Source organism: Ambystoma mexicanum, chromosome 3q (assembly GCF_040938575.1).
Source record: "Ambystoma mexicanum isolate Mex_15411 chromosome 3q, UKY_AmexF1_1, whole genome shotgun sequence".
Classification (NCBI taxonomy): Eukaryota; Metazoa; Chordata; class Amphibia; order Caudata; family Ambystomatidae; genus Ambystoma; species Ambystoma mexicanum.
The window spans coordinates 1,270,895,962-1,270,913,190 of NC_090926.1; the positions used below are offsets into that span (position 1 = coordinate 1,270,895,962).

The 17,229-nt window shown below is 46.0% G+C and overlaps 1 protein-coding gene across 18 annotated transcripts in view; it reads right to left on the reverse strand.

The window, feature by feature from the left end:
• The window catches only part of CACNA1A (calcium voltage-gated channel subunit alpha1 A), a 2,932,691-nt gene that overhangs the window by 2,196,263 nt on the left and 719,199 nt on the right, over positions 1–17,229 (reverse strand). For all 18 annotated transcript variants that reach the window (XM_069604327.1, XM_069604317.1, XM_069604315.1 and 15 more), the window contains 2 exons: positions 2,091–2,182; positions 1,371–1,523 (listed from right to left, as the gene is read on the reverse strand). In XM_069604327.1, coding sequence (XP_069460428.1) covers positions 1,371–1,523; positions 2,091–2,182 — 245 coding nt within the window. The remainder of the gene's footprint in view (positions 1–1,370; positions 1,524–2,090; positions 2,183–17,229) is intronic.

Genomic DNA, 17,229 nt, shown 5'->3' on the forward strand with positions numbered 1-17,229 from the left:
TAAGGGACCAGGGCGCAAATAATGGGCTTGACATATGCGAGCCTGTTATTTGCACCCTCCCCATTCCCATTGAGCCCTCTGGGGGCTCAAATGGGAAAGGGGAATGGCATTTTCAATGGAGACTTACCAGTCCCGCAAAGGTCGGACTACACCGGTAAGTCCCCATTGAACTAGACCGGTGCCGGACCCGTTATTAGTGGCAGTCATGGCGCAAGTAGCGCCATGACTACCACCATCCTCGGAATGAGGCCCATACAGTGCCTACCCTCTCGAATCAACATGCAAGACCCAGTGCTTAGAGACTGGTGTCCGGTATTAAGCACGTTATAAAATATTAATTAAACCAAATCACTGTGTGTTACAGAAAAAGCAGGACAATTCCACTTCTATACCAGATATGCAGTCAAGGAAGTTGTAATTTGTTATCTTCTCACTACCACACAATGCCCAATCAGACATTTAGGCCAGGAAAGTGTACCACATTATCATCTCACTATTGTACAGTGCTCAACCAGACGTGCATACAAGGGGGACGTATTGAGTTATCTCCTCAAGACGGCACAGTCACTAACAAGACATACATGCAAAGGAGGCCTACTGTGTTATCTCATCTCTACCACACAATGCTAACCAGAAATGGGGTCAAGAGTTGTGTGTTATATGAACTCATCGATATCCAGTCATTTTTTCGACAGGAATTCTGCTAAGTTCTTTAATTAGACAGAATTATGCCAAAAAAACCTCATTGAATTACATTAGGGGTAGGGTGGGGAGTAAAGGGTTAAACCGGGTAGGGATGGGCTTGGGATAGGGCGCTTAGTGAAGGGAAAGGGGGGTTTGTGGGTAAATCCCTCAAATAAAATAATTGGTGAGTTTGTTTCAGCAGAATTCAGGCAAAGTAAATTACTTCTGCAGAATTCCTGTTGAAAATATTACACAGAACCATCTCATCAGTGCTGCAAAGCGCTCAACCAGGCATGCAGGCATGTACTGTGTTATTTCTTCACTAGTAAATCTTGACCTACAATCCAGTTAGTTACATAATGTTCCATCTATGAACAAAAGTTTTTGAAAAACTATTAACTGCACCTGAACCATATGCTTACAAAACAGACAATAGCCCCACAATGTGTGTTCTGTATTGCCAGGTATCAGTCTATGTCACTGCATAGTAAAATTAGGTGTTTGGAGTAGTAACCACCCTGAATTTGTATGCATACACTAGAGAGGAACACACTAATTATCAGCAGTGTGTTAAGCTCTGTTTCCTAATGTACTGAAATGTACATGGTGTCCCTTCACAATCACACAAATACTATACTTTGCCCTGTCAGGGGGGTAAAAGAGAAAATTAGTCAGGAGAGGCCTACCTGTTGCCGTGTCAAAGCAGGTGGTGTGAAATTTCCCAATATAAAATTCTAATCCTATGATTGCAAAAATAAGGATTGCAAAAAACAAGAGTAGGCCAATCTGCAGCAGAGGTATCATAGCTTTCATGATGGACTTCAGCACCACTTGTAAACCTATAAGGAGACAAGAGACGAAATTCATGTGTTAGATAGTGTGAAGACCCCCGTTCCAGATTCTAGCAACACAACCCCTGCATCTGCATTGCTCTGTCCCTCAGTCAGGCGAAGTGCACCAGTTCAAAGAGTCTACTCATCTCACAGCTGGATATTGCTAAAATCAAGACAAGGTTCTACAGATCCCAATAAATTCGTAACGACCTTTGTGGACACCCCTGAAGACTAAAGGGAAAAATTACACTGGGATAAAACCAGACCCAAAAGAATGGCCTCATTGTTCAGCTACATGACCGCAAAGTGCAACAGAAAGAAGCCCTGGTACTTTCCTAGGATGGATGCCAGCAATGTACCGCATGGATCTCGTTTTAACCCTCGGACAATTGACAGGGACTGAGATAGACCTTTACTCTCTCAGCTGCTAGATTTGGACAGATTGGCCTGTAGGTCAGATAATGGAGTTGATTCCGAAACCCTTCTTCAGCAGGTAGGAAAGGGGTGTGTTAAACGTTCTCTACACTCATCATCGATGGGCTTATGGGGAAGCAAGCTCTTCGAGTCACGTACTTGGGATGCCAGATACCAGTTTGAGTGGTCGGAGCACACGCACAGCCCTCAACGTTCGCAGGTCGAAATCAGAGCCCGTGGTAGCCACAATCCTGCAAGAGAAGAAAAGTTGAGTGTGAGATAGATAGGCACGTCCACTGGGATTCTTATACGTAGGGTGATATGTTCGAGGGGCATGAGATTCCTTAACTCGTAGCACCCCTGACACTCATACCACATAGCCCCACCCCCCAGAAAATGCATGATTATTTCACGCAAGCAAGCTCTTTCAGACAACCATAGGGCTTGTTTGCCTGAACATTCAAGGCAATATTACTAGAGAAGAAAAAGGTCGCTGCATGCTGTGCAACAAGAAACAAATGTACTGCACATCGTGGGGTGGATGGATGGCAAAAAAACCCTGTATCTAAAAAATAATAAGAATGAATGCAATGACAAAAACGATTGGGTTGCTTTCGTGGTTAGTTCATGCAAGCTAGGAAAATTGCTATTCATGTTAACATGTTTGCATGCCCAATCTTTCCACATGGCATGAAAAAACACACATGCACTTACAGAACATATGTAATGTCTAAAACACATCACATGGCAACAGTCACTCAACTACCAGCACTCACCAAACTAAGCAAACCCAAACTGCACATACACATCAACATACACATCAAACTCACCCAGAGAATGCATTCAAACAGGACCATTCACTTACGCATGCACCTAGCACACTCAACATACAATCCACACTCAAACCACACAAACTCACAGGAGGTCCACTGTGCATATGGACCCAAGGACACATTCTGCATCACTCACACTGACTTACTCATACATCATCTGGTGCAGGTTCAAAGAGTCACGGTACCAGGTAGTAAGGGAAGGGACAGCCGCTGGCCCCAGTCATGTATACCCGTTGTACTGTTATTTGCTGCAGTAGGAGTCCTGCTTGGATGGATGGTCAAATGGTAGGGGGGTGACTCCCCCACCTCACAGCCTGCCTCTGCACTTTATGACTTGTTGCCAAGAGAAGGGCATGACCCCTGTCACCCCAGCGCTACTTCATTTGACACCCTTCTCAGCCTGTGGAAGATGACGTGGGCCTCCACAGATAGGATGGTGCCTTGCTTCCAACCATCTTGCCCCATACACAATTCGCTCTGTTCTCCAAATCCATGACTGCACCGTCTGCTTCTCTAGACGCAATTCACTCTGATCTCCCTAGCTATGTCTGCACTTCAGACCTCCCTGGACACAATTCACACTAGTCTCCTTAGCCATGTCTGCATTTTTCTGCCTCTCTAGACGCAATTCACTCTGATCTCCCTAGCCATGTCTGCACATCCTATCACTCTCTGGACACAATTCACACTTGTCTCGTCTCCTTAGCCATGTCTGCATTCCCTGGCTCTCTAGACACAATTATGCTCTCACCTCCCTACCAATGTCTGCAGTGCCTGCCTCACTGGACACTATTCACTCCGATCTCCCTAGCTAGGTCTGCACTTCCTGCCTTTCTGTACACAATGTTCTCTGATCTCCACACCATTTCTGCATACCCTGCCTCTCTGGACACACTACACACTGATTTCTCTAGCCATGTCTGCAGTACCTGCATCTCTGGATGCGATTCATTCCAATCTCCCTAGCCATGTCTGCACTTTCAACCTCTCTGGACACAATTCATTCTTGGCTCCTTAGCCATGTCTGCATTTCCTGCCTTTCTATATGCAATTCACTCTGATCTCCCTAGTCATGTCTGCACTGCCTGCTTCCCTGGACGCAATTCACTCTGATCCCCTTAGCCATGTTTGCACTTTCTACCTCTCTGGGCGCAATTCACTCTTGTCTCTTAGCCATGTCTACATTTCCTACCGCTGTAGATGCAATTCACTCTGATCTCCCTAGCCATGTCTGCACTGCCTGCTTCTTTGGACGCAATTCACTCTGATCTCCCTAGCCATGTCTGCACTGCCTGCTTCCCTGGACGCAATTCACTCTGATCCCCTTAGCCATGTTTGCACTTTCTACCTCTCTGGTCGCAATTCACTCTTGTCTCTTAGCCATGTCTACATTTCCTACCGCTGTAGATGCAATTCACTCTGATCTCCCTAGCCATGTCTGCACTGCCTGCTTCTTTGGACGCAATTCACTCTGATCTCCCTAGCCATGTCTGCACTGCCTGCTTCCCTGGACGCAATTCACTCTGATCCCCTTAGCCATGTTTGCACTTTCTACCTCTCTGGGCACAATTCACTCTTGTCCCCTTAGCCATATCTGCATGTCCTAATTCTCTGGACACAATTCACACTGATCCCTCAAGCCACGTCTGCACTGCCTACTTCTCTGGACGCAATTGACTCTGATCTCACCAGCCATGTCTGCACTTCCTACCTCTCTGGACACAATTCACTCTTGTCTCCTTAGTCATGTCTAAATTGTCTGCCTCTCTAGATGAATTCACTCTGCTCTCCCTAGCCATGTCTCACTTCTGCTTCTCTGTAAGCAATCCACTTCGATCTCCGTAGCCATCTCTGGACTTCAGACCTCTCTGGACACAATTCACGCTCGTCTCCTTTGCCATGTCTGCATGTCTTGACTCCCTGGACATACTTCACACTGATCTCTCTAGCCACGGCTGCACTACCTGCTTCACTGGACGCAATCCACTGTGATCTCCCTAACCATGTCTGCACTACCTACCTCTCTGGGGACAATCCACTCATGTCTCCTTAGCCATGTCTGCATTCCCTACCTCTCTAGATGCAATTCACTCTGATCTCCCTAGCATTGTCTGCAGTGCCTTGCTCACTGGGCACTATTTACTGTGATCTCCCTAGCTAGGTCTGCACTCCCCGCTTTTCTGGACACAATTCGCTCTGATCTCCACACCCATTTCGTCATTTCCCCGTTCTCTGGACAAACTTCAGACTGATCTCTCGAGCCATGTCTCCACTTTCCGATTCACTGATGGCAGACGAAGTCCGTCCCTGATCTTCCTAGCCATGTCCTCACATCCTCTGTATCAGAAGACATAGTCCATCAATCCTGATCTGTATACCCATACCTTTCACCCTGTTGATGTCAAGAACCCACCCATGATGCCATACATCCACGTTCTTCCTGGTGCTCCAAATCTAGGAGATCCCAGTGGATCTTGGCTTCTAGCTAAGCTGAGCTTGTGTGCTGAATCTTTCAATGGAAGAATTGTCTACATGTCCCTACATAAGACTGTTCCCATCTGCTCTATGTACACTCTATTTACTAGGTGTCCCAGCCTCAGAGGTCCTGAATACAACCTGCATGCACTGTCTACACATATCCCACCTTCTGCAGTGCACACTTATGCCACATTTTGAATTAAAAATCCCAAAATCTCGAATATTGTCATGTTGTGATTTTGACACTCGTAGGTTGTCTATTTTATTTGCTTTTCAACTTCCATTTTCCTTAAAATTGGCCTCTGTCTTTTGGTGTTCAAACAAAACCCCAAAATTACTTACATCTAGAAAAATACCATCCAACTTTGGTTTCACATTCCTTGCTGACCAGTTGCAGATTCCTGGGTACTTTCATTTTAGCTTGCAGTAACACCATAGTGGTAAGTATACCATAAGATCATAGTGGGACTGCTATTGCGCCTGCTCACTGCCCCCAAATGTTGGTTTGGTATGTATGCTCTCTGAGCTCATAGAGGGTGTGCTATGAGGACTAACCCCTTCAAACCCTGGCATCTCGATGTGTTTGTGGGTGCCATGACATCCTCATCAGTAAGCCATATAACCTTGCTGTGGTATAAATACATCTTCTTCCTGGGCTTATACCATGCAACAGGGGCACCCCCTCTATTCACTAAAACCTCACTGGTGTGCGTAAATATACTGAGCCCCCACTAGATCTTACAAGTTCAACGTTTTATGTACATATCCTGATTCGTGTTATGAAACATGGATCTACCCCCACAGGGCCCTACAGCCTGAGTCTTGTAGGTGTAGACATATTTGGGTCACTTACATTAAAAAAAACTCTCACCCTATTAGGGCCTACACCATTGTTTTTATTGGAAATGTCCGAGACCAAATGATTAAATGGAGAAAACTTCACCAGCCAAACAACCTTCTTAAACTGATGTCATTCTACATGTACTGCTCTATTGGACCACATTCCCACACCGTGATGAGCACGTATCTTGAGCAGGGACTGCCCAGTGTGATCCTAAGTCCACATTGTGGAATGCAAGCATGATGAGCTCTTACCATTCTACAGGGACTGCCCCATGTGACCCTATGCCCCCACTGAGGTATGTATTCTGTGCTCATATCATTCTATAGGGACTACCCAATATGATTCTCCAGCCTCAGTTTAATATGCATATAGTATACTATTCTAAAAGGAATGCCCCATGTGAGCATTCATGGAGTGAACATATCCTGGGCTCATATAATTCTATAGGGACAGTCCTGTGTTACCCTATGCCCTAACAATGGTATGCACATATCTTTTGAGTTCGTCTCATTTTATATGAACTGAACCCGTATGTACCTCTGCCCTTTCTGTGGTATGTAGACATATTAAGTTAATCCTGCCCAATGTGACCTTTTTCCCTGCACGTATCCTTGGCTCATGTCATTCTTCGGGAACTGCCCAATGTGACCCTATACCTCATTGTGGGATGCACACTGTGTGCACAGTGCACTATCCTGCCTTAATACCATTTAGCAGTGTACACATCCTGAGGTCATATCTTATGAGTACCCTGAGCTCATACCATTCTAAAATCAAAGCCACATGTGACCACATGTGACATTGTGGTAAGCATGTGCCCTAAGCTAATACATTTGACAGGGGCATCCCTGTGTCACCCTATACCATAGATGTGATATACACACATCTTGAGCTCATACCATTCTGCAGGGCCTGCCTCATGGGTCTGCATGCTTGCACTGCTTTATGTACATTCCACTACTTATGCCATTCTATAAGAACTTCTGCATGTGACTGTACTTCCTCACTGTGATGTGCACGTCCCTGAGGTCATCCCAGTCTAAAGGGACTAACCTGTGCGACCCTACACCATCAGTATGGTATGTACCTTTCCAGAGCTAATACTCTTCTACATGGACTTGCCCCCCTATGATCCTAGTTATGTGCTATAAACTCATACTAAGTAGCAGAGATCGCCTTAATTATTATCTTACACCCTCACTGTGCTATGTTTGTATCATGAGATCGTTCAATGCTTCAGGGATCATTCAGCTCACCCTTTCCCCCCACATGGCACTACAACCATCATGTGGTATGTTCTTACCCCAAGCACATGTCATGCTTTGTACTCTTAAATCAAGCTCACCCTCAAGCCTGCTATGGTCTCCTAGCTTTCAGTTGTATGGAAGTATCTCAAGGGTCAGCCCTACTGGGAACTAGAGACCATTCCCCAGCTACTGCCTCTCTACAGTAACTTCCACACTTGTAATCCAGTCTCTTTTCTTATCCTGCTTAGTCCCCAAGCCTGGATATAGCCCACTGCTTATGGCCTTAACTCTGAACACTGGCCTCTTTGGCTGAAGAGATGCTCTGCACCTCCTTCTACCCAAGATTTAAATTCTCAGAAAATTCCCTTTTCTTCTGTGAATTGTAGAAATTGAGATTATGCGCAGAGCATTGGTCAAAATAACTACTATACACAGAGATCAAAAAAAGAACCAGCCACATAGGAAGTAAATGCCCCAAGACCACAGTCAAACATACAGACATACTGTATAGAACCACAGCTATAGATCAAACAGAATTCTATCATGGACATAATGTACAACGCAAAAACACAGGACACAGTAATACAATGCACAGAATACAGCTATAGAACACAGATGACACACACACAGAGTGACAAACACACATCAGCACAGCTGCAAAAAACAGAGTACAATCAGGCCAACCAAACACACTCAGAAAAATGCACGGTAGAGTTCCAAGACAAAAACTAGTCACAGCTATTTAGAACATGGTCACAGGCATACATAAGCAAATTCAAACACACACACCATGAAGTCCAGTCACAAAACAGGGCAGCAACAGAACACAGAGTATATACAAATACATACAGAACCAAAGTCAGACACATAAACCACAGGCCCCAACAGGCACAGAGCTATTGCAAATAAACAGCCCATTCACAGAAACACCAAGCAGAGTTATACACAAATTGAAACACAGTCATAGACATGCAGAAACACAATCATAGACAATTAAACAAAAAGGTCACAGACATACTCTGCTACTCACAGAAAGGATTTACTGATGCAGAGCACAGATATACTATGGCCTAGTTTAAGTCTTGTAATATAGTCATAGAATTCAGAGTACATTCACCGAACAAAGAGAATACAAGCACAGACATACAGAAGCATTGTCCTAGAGTAAAGAGAGTATAGTCACATAGCACAATCGCAGAATGCCGGACAGTTATGAATATGCAGATGGATAGTTAAAGAACACATACACAATAAACAGAGTACAGTCACAGACACACCAAAATAACATTCACAGTTTAACAGAGCACAGACATACTAAAGTACTGTTGAGAACAGGCAGATATACAGAAGCACAGTCATAGACATGTAAAAGTACAGTCCCGCAACAGAGAACGCCAGTCGCAAAAACGCATACAGACGCACTACAAAAATTATTAGCAAAGGCATACATATGTACAGCCAAATACATATAGAGCACAATCAAAGACATATCGAAGTACAGTCATAGGCATAGAGAGCCCAGTCAAGGATATACACAGTACACTCACCCACATGCAGAGCCCAGTCACAGACATATCAAGCTACAACCACTGACATACAGAGCACAGACAGACATTCGGAAGAAAAGTCACAAACATACAAACACACACAGCACAGGTACAGATAAACCAAAGCAGTTAGATAGAAAAGATCCGCTCTAAGAAGAAGCACCCATATTGAGCATATTCCAAAGTCACACTCACACAACATACTCTAAAAGCCCACTCACATCACAACTAAAATAGAACATACTCCAAATATGCTCAATGACCATACAACATCTGCACTCATCAAACGTACAACAGTTTCGGTATCAGAATATGGCATGCACCAAGCAAACACATAGGAAATATCTATAACACTCACATAATATACATCAACTGAACTCATGAAGAACAGGCAAAATCAGCACTAAGCATGTACCATCCAGACTCACGAAATTTACACATCTGCATTCACAGAACATATACAGTTTTTTCATTCACAGCACGAGCACCAACGTTTACTCCAAGTCATACAAAATAATTCACTTCCAGAGCATCAGGATTAAAAGGAGACACACCATCTAAGCCCACCAAACATGCACCTTTCACACTCAAGAAAAGTACACTCACAGAACGTGCATCACACACGCTCTTGGAACTTGTACCAACTGCGCCAACTGAAGATCAAATTACTTATCTACCAGTAATGTTGTTTCTGATAGACTAATCCTACTTACCACAGTTTCCTCATTTTATATATTCTCTCCAGCAGCAACTGACTTTTGCAGGCACCGGACGGTGCAGTGCAGCTCTGCGTACTCTCTGCCCAGTGTAGTTGCATGCCCAGACGTGACATTGCACAGAATACAAGGAGATGTCTTGCCCCATGACCTCAGTTCTGCCCTTTTGCCTATCACTCAGCATCTGAATGATCCCAGAACAGATGACAAGATGGCAGATGAAACGAGCTATCTGCCAAGAGAATCAGAATAGGAGGGCAATAAGGACATTACCTGAAGGAATGAAATTTGTTCTTTTAGTGGAGTCCTTCCACCCACAGATTCCACATCTTAGATATGTTAAGTGTATTCATACAGCTCACATATGCCCAAGGGCATCTTGGCGCTAGAGCAGGTAGAAAATTGGAGGACCGAAAGCTAGAAAACCACCACCTACACCAGAAATCTCTGCAGGAATGCATGGCCAATGATAGGATCCAGACCTGACAGAGAATCCTGGCAGTAATGTTTATGCAATGAAGCCCACATAGCCACTTGACTGATGTCCAAGATATGAGCCCCCCTCTGAATGGAAGAAGTGGCAGATAGGCCTTTGGATGAATGAGCCCTGAGAACATCAGGAACATCCTTCAGAGCCAGATAATAATATTCAGAGATCCAGAGAATGATCCATCACCTGTCAGGGTCTTTTAAGTAACAGCCCTTACCACACAGGCATCACAAACAGCTTGTCATCTTTACTGATGTCCATCGTTGAGAGACACAGTAGCTGAGGGCGCACACACAGGGTCCCCAATGGGACCACTCCCCCATCTTCGAGGGATGAGGTGGAGGAAGAAACAAAGGAAGATGGCTATTCTGAGAGAGGTGAAATTCTGACACGACCTTACTCCTCCTTGGGAAAAACAAAGTTTGGAGGTTTAACAAAACCTGGAGCTCACTCCCCTGCCTCGTGGAAGTGATGGCCACCAGGAAAATCAGGGTGAGAAGCCTTAAATAACATGAATGCAGGGGCGCAAACAGAGCTCCTGTTCGAAAAGTCCGAACTAAGTTATAATCCCACATAGGAACAACAAACTGGCATTGGAGAAACTAATTACTGACAACACTGAAAAGAATGCATAACTGTGGGGGTGGTGAAAAATGTGATTTTTTAAAAGACAAAAATTGCACCAGGTATTGTTTTACAGTGCCAATCTGCATGCTCAGAGTAACAAGGAAAGCATGAAATACAGAACAGATGAAGTTGGACAGGTCAAAGGGTCGAGACCCTCTTCCTACACCAATTCAAAAACCTACACCACCTGTAGGCATAGATCGATTTTGCAGCAGTCCTCCAAGAACACATCCAGAACATCATCTGACAAGTCCCACTCCTTATAACTCATCCTCTAAGCAGGAGAGCATGAAGGTTCAGGATGCTGAGGCTCAGATGGAGCCGGACTCCGTGTGGGAGAGCAGATCCACCCTTGCTGGGAAGTCCCAAGGAGGGCAGGTCGAGATGTTCAGAGGCTCCAAGGACCACATTCTCTGGGCCCTGTCCAAAGTGATCACACTCAATGCCGAAGTGTGTGCTCAGGGTATTTGCAATTACTTTCTCTGTCGCAGCAAGATGAGCCACCGTCAGAGAAACATTGTTCTCCAGAGGCCATATACACAATAGCATTGTTTCCCAGTACAGGGGCAACAACTCTGCACTACCTCACTTGTTGAGGTAGTGAATTGCCACCACACAAACTTGCCTTGCATAGGGCTAGCCTGATTGCCAAAAGCTCAGGGAAAAGGATGTGTTTCCAAGATTCCGTCTGGGACCAGAGCCTGCTCAACATAAAATCTTGCAGCTGAGCACCCAAGCCCTTCGACGAGGTGTGGTGACCACCGTCAATTGGGGCCAGGGTGGCCAAAGTAATGCCCCTCTGAGCGTGTTGTCTTGCAGAGCCCACTACAGGAGATCTTGAGAGACAGTGTCCGAGACCTGCAACGGTTCAACATGTCTCCCTGGAACTGAGGCCACAGACTCTAAAGTACAATCAGGCCTCAGGCACCACCAGGATGCATGAGGCCAAGAGGCCCATAAAACGCAGAATGGCCAAGGCTGGAACCAGCTTCTGGGGCTGAAAGACCTGGACCAATCCGAAGGACGCCTTTCTTTGGGGCCAGAAAGTAAAGCCCTTCTCGCGCACTGAACAGGGAACCAATTCTATGACCTCTTATAAAGAAGCTGACAGACCTCCTCCAACAGGGGAGTGTCTGGAGGCAGTGAACGGCCGAAAGGAGGTGGTTAGGTGGGCACTGAAGAAAAGGGAGGAAGCAACCCAAGTCATGACTTATAAGGTCTAAGCATCGATAGTGGTACAACGGCACTGCTTGAAGAACAGGGCCACCCTCCCTCCCAACGTAGTCAAATGGACAAAGTCCAATTGACAGTGGCTTAGCACTGGGGGCTGCTGCAGAAAGAGCAGTGGAGGTAAAGCCTCCTCCTGGGATCCTCTACATCCACTTTGGTGGGAAGGTCCAAGCTCCAGCTGCTTGCCCGAGGGCACCTGGTCCCTGCCACGGGGAGCAACGGAGGCGAAGGGCTGAAAAGAATGACCCCCTCAGAGCACAGGTGAATGGCTGCTGCAAAGTGAGGATTATGGACTTAGCTGTGGCCTTGGAATTTCTGTAGTGATTTGTCAGTCTTAGCCCCAAACATGCTATTCTTGTCTAAGCGCATACCCAAATTCTTTCACCTAGACATCAGGCACAAAACGAGTGGTCCTCATCCACGAGTGTCTACTAAGGACTGACCTGTTGCATATAACATGTGCCATGGAATCAGCCATGTCCAGGCACCATTGCAACAAATGGCATGCAGCCTCCTCCCCACCATTCATTCATCTCTTCCCTTGGCAGGTTCTGAGGTGCACAGAGGTTACACTCCAGAGGCCAAATGTATACTTGTCTAGGGCCAAAGTTGGATGACAGCCCTCAAGGTGAGTGATACTTCTTCGCAAGGTCCCGGCCCTCTGCATGGATCGAAGTAGGTTTCTTCAAAGCGGTCAACACAGGGGCTGTCACTGCTGGGTTGAATTGTAACAGGGCCTCTCATGGGGGACTCCCGTCCTAGATGTCTCTAAGGTAGTACTGGACCTTAGACCTAGCAGAGACTATCATTCTCAGGGTCTCCACCATTTTTGCGATGGTCTCTTTGAAATAACCTTGAGGCCTGCCAAGGACTGCTCAAGGGAGAATGTCCAGCTCTGGGGATGTACCCTGCCTCCTGCAGATCTGGGGCAGATCACCCGATTTGTCGTAGATTTCCTCTGGGACAGCGTCAGCCCCAGCAGCGTATTGGGGATCCCTTTTTACAATAAATATCTCAGAATTGTTTGATAGCAATTTCCCAGTTGAAAGCCACGAAGGGGCGCCAAGGCGGAAATGTGTCCACCATTGAAGCCGGACCCAAACCAGCAGGTGTGCAGTGGTAGTTCAAAGACAGCTACGTCAAGCACAGCGGGGCTAGCGACCTCCCTTTGCGCTGGTGCCAAAGCCACCAAAAGCAGGGGCTTTGGCAATCATGTCGAGCATCTACTGCCTGTAATCTTTGTACTCCTCTGGCATACACGATTTCGTGGGGAATGACACCTGCAACGTAGGAGCTGAATCCTCCGATATATCCCTGGATTGTTAGGATGAATCTACATGCTGGAGGAAGAGGAAGTAGAATAGTGTATAGAGCAGGGTGGTCCAACTCCAGGCCTCGCGGCCCGGATCCATGTTGGATTTTCATGACACCCCTCATTAATATTCATGAGGTAAATTTGTATACAATGATTCTAAATGTATGAAAATGTATCCTCATGAATATTAACGAGAGACATCTTGAAAGCGCAACAGGTTTCCGGCTCTCGAGGCCTGGATTTGGACAACCCTGGTATAGAGGAATTGCTTGGGGCGCAGGACCTCTTCCTTTGCTTTTTCTTATTTTTCTCCTTTAGGATTGAAGTAGGCCCCTCCACTGGCTGTTTCATCATGGCCTTCCTCAATTCCGCACCAGGGATTTGGAAGTTATCCTCTTACCACTCTTGTGGTAGTAGGTGGAGAGCATTGTGACACATGCCCTAAGGACCTTAGAGTACACTGCAATTCAATGTACTGATGTCCTACCCGAGGCAGTAAAGACATATCCTGTGAGTGTCTGACAAGTACATTTGCCTCCTACAGTGAGAACAGAGGTGCAAGGTTAGGAATGGTGCAGGTAAAGTAACAAAGCTACATTTCGTTCCCCAAGTGTACTGACAGAGCAGAAGCTGTGATCATCGGGTGTGGCAACTCTAAATATTCTGGTCCCAACCACACGTCCGACATCTGGGCGCACAATGGACTGGGCAAAGGTGATGTGGAGTTGCATTGTGCCTCCTGGTGGCTGAAAACGTTTCCAAAGTCAGCTGGTGCTGGAGAAAATGTCTATGATGAGCAATCTGTGGGAGAAAGGAATCCATTAGACTATATAATATATAGACTTTCAGAACAAATACTACAATCTGAAAATAATCCAGCACCAAGGTCAGGGGATGCCTCTGAATGCACTACCCCTAGTACAAAACATACTTCAAAACACAGCCTTTCACTCGTGCATAACCCGTTTTCCCCGCACTGCTTTGCGGATCGAGCCTCCACTGTGCTGCAATAGTGCACTTGAGGAGAGCATATCTGGGGCAGGAAGGCAGCATAAGGGTGGTGAGAACAGAAGAGGCAGGCGCTGACCATGGAGGTGGGAAGAGGGTTGGACGTGGGGAGCAAAACCTACAAGGAAAATGTGGCAAGTGCATGCTAAGGGGAACATGGAGGGGTTGTGTTGGATGGGTGAATGAATGAAGGGCCAAGGGGGACCCTGCATTTGAAGTAGGATATAGGGAGAGTGGCAAGGTAAAAGCAAGGACTCCCCTTCAAAGGAAGAAAACAAGGCAGAACAAGAGCCACAATCAGGAAAAAGGCAGCGATGGAGCGGCTGTGCGATACAGATCCTCACACAAGAAAAAGGAGCAGCAAAGGCATGGAAACCACTCATGCACGCAGACTAATCAGTAGTGCTCACACATGTCAGCTATCATAACATGTTATTCTTAGGGTATCAATTAATTGGAGCTAGCTTCGGAACGCAGCAGAGCACTTTATTTGATTATATTTGATTGTTTATAGAGTGCGCCTACCTCAAGAGCAGGCGAATACTTTACAACGTGAGGGTGCCTGGATTGGTCTTAGCATTTTAAACAGTGGCAAAGTACTGTTGTTGGATGGTGGGCAGGGTTTTTATTCATCCAGCAGTTATTATTGAAAGATCCACGTTTTCAGTCTTTTGAGGAATTGGAGGGTGGTGGGGGCATTTTGTGCCTCTGCCGTCATTGAGTTAGAGATTGTCGAGGCATATCAGGAGAAGGACTGCTTTCCCGAGTCAGAAGGAACAGAGAGAGGAGGAAATGTTAACCGCAGGGGGACGATATATAAAAACAGGACACAGCTGATGAGTGAGGAAAGGGGCACATTGTTAGCAGCACAACAGGGTCGATTCCGCAGAGGGGTGGTACCAGATAAGCTTTACAGAATAACAGGAGCAATTTACAGGAGCAGCCGAACAATGAAATATGGAAAAGGACCAATCTGGAGAGGTGGTGGCAACTGGTGAGCAACATAGTGAGTAGTAGGGATAAAGGAGGAGTCCAAGGCACAGGGGGCCCAGTCCTGTGGGGAGAGTACAGGTAGTAGTTCTAGGTGTTTTGAAGGTGCAATTCCTTGAAGCACAGCGTCTTTCGCTGATACTGATGTTTAGGATGTGAAAGAGTCTCAAAGCATAGGCTCATAAGGCCTGTCTGCTGGCCCTTCCCTTCCTGCATCAGCGTTGTTCTAGTCCGTTCATGTCCTGGTTTCTGGTGGCATGTTAGCGCCAGAGATACAGAGCTTTGCTGCGAGGTAGTCTGGAGAAAGGTGGGTCAGCACTGTGTAAATGATTGAGCAGGATTTGAAGGTGATGTGTGCATGCAGCGGGAGCAAGTGCAGTTCAATGAGGGATGGTATGATGTGGTTGAATTTGCAGAGTTGTTAGATGAGAGGTGATGCAGCATGTATTGCATTTCTCCGGGGTGCCCTGGTGATCTTCTGGTGGACGTTGTGTGGGGCCAGGTGGGTACTGAGGGTTTCCATGTACAGGTTGAAGACCACGGGAAGAGACTGGATCCTTGGTGGATTCCACAGGTGATGAGTAGAATTTGTGATCTGGAGGATTTCATTTGGATGAAGTGATAGTGGCTAACTAGGTAGGTCTTGAGCCATTGGAGGACTATACTGCTGATCCCCAATGCATCAATGAAGGTTGTCTGTGACAGCCTGGTGGTCCACTATCACAGATGCGGTCAAGAGGTCTCGGAGAACCAGTAGGCAGGAATGTCTTTCATCGAGGATGTTGAAGGCATCAGCTATCACTTGGAGGTTTGCCATCACCATTGTGCATCTGGTTCTGAATCTGGATTGGTATTTCTATCCGTAAGAGATTGTTGCTTTCTCAGGTTTCTTGGCTAGGAATGGGAGATGAGTGATGAAACGTTAGATTTTAAGGTTGTCAGGGTTTAATGTAGGTTTCTTGAGAAGCAGGAGGACTTGTCCAGTCTTTAGAGTCGAAAGTGAAGGTGCCTTTGATGGGGAGGCAGTTGATGATCATCGGAAAGGAGGAAGTACTTCTGTTGGTAGGTTCTGAATGACGGGGGCTGGAAGGATGCTGTCCACAAATGAGGTAACCTTGAAAAATGCTAAGGTGGCAGTCAGATTTTCGATGGAGAGTGTTTTGAATGCCAACCAAGTTATGGTGATCTCTCCTGGTAAAATAAGTGGACATTTGTTTGTTAGGAGGTGGCCTATATGTGCACAGAGATCTTACTGATCTTGTCACCAAAGGAGTTGATGGAGGTGGATTTTCTGATGGAGTGTGCTATGGGTTTGTCTTGCAGAGGGTTGACGCAGTGCTTAATGGCTTTGAAAAGCACTCAGCTTATGTTGTTGGCTATGGCTATGCTGTTTTGGTAATAAGTGCCCTTGGCTATGGTGATCAGTTGTCTGTGGTTCCTAGAATCTTGCAAGGTCAGACGTGCTGTGGGATTCTTGCCATGTTTTATTTCCGTTTTCTGATGTGTCTTTTATTGAAATTGAGTTTTTAAGTATACCAGGGTACAGATGGTTTAGACTTGAGGGGGCATTGTTTCACTGCAGAATGAAGGTTGGTGTTGGTAGGGAGTCGGTGGCATTAATTGATTTGAGAATCGCAGCTCTGGATTCATTTAGAGTTGTGAGATCATGTGAGGTGGAGGCTTTTTGGTCTTTGTGAGACATTCCACTGGGAAGTTCTTCAATGACCTGAAGGCTTGTTGACTGGGTTTCGGTTGTAAGCGCTTGACTGGGGTTGTGTGTAGTATGGTAAAGAGTATTGACAAGCCATCTGACCAGTCGAGCAGGAGTGGAGAGATGTATCAGAGGGTTGGTAGAGCAGTGATGATGAGGTCAGGATGTTATCTTTCTTGTGCATTTAAAAAGGTGTGTGCTGTGTGAGGCTAAGAGTACTGAGAGTACACATGGCTTTGGTTGACAGGGAGGTTGAAGTTAC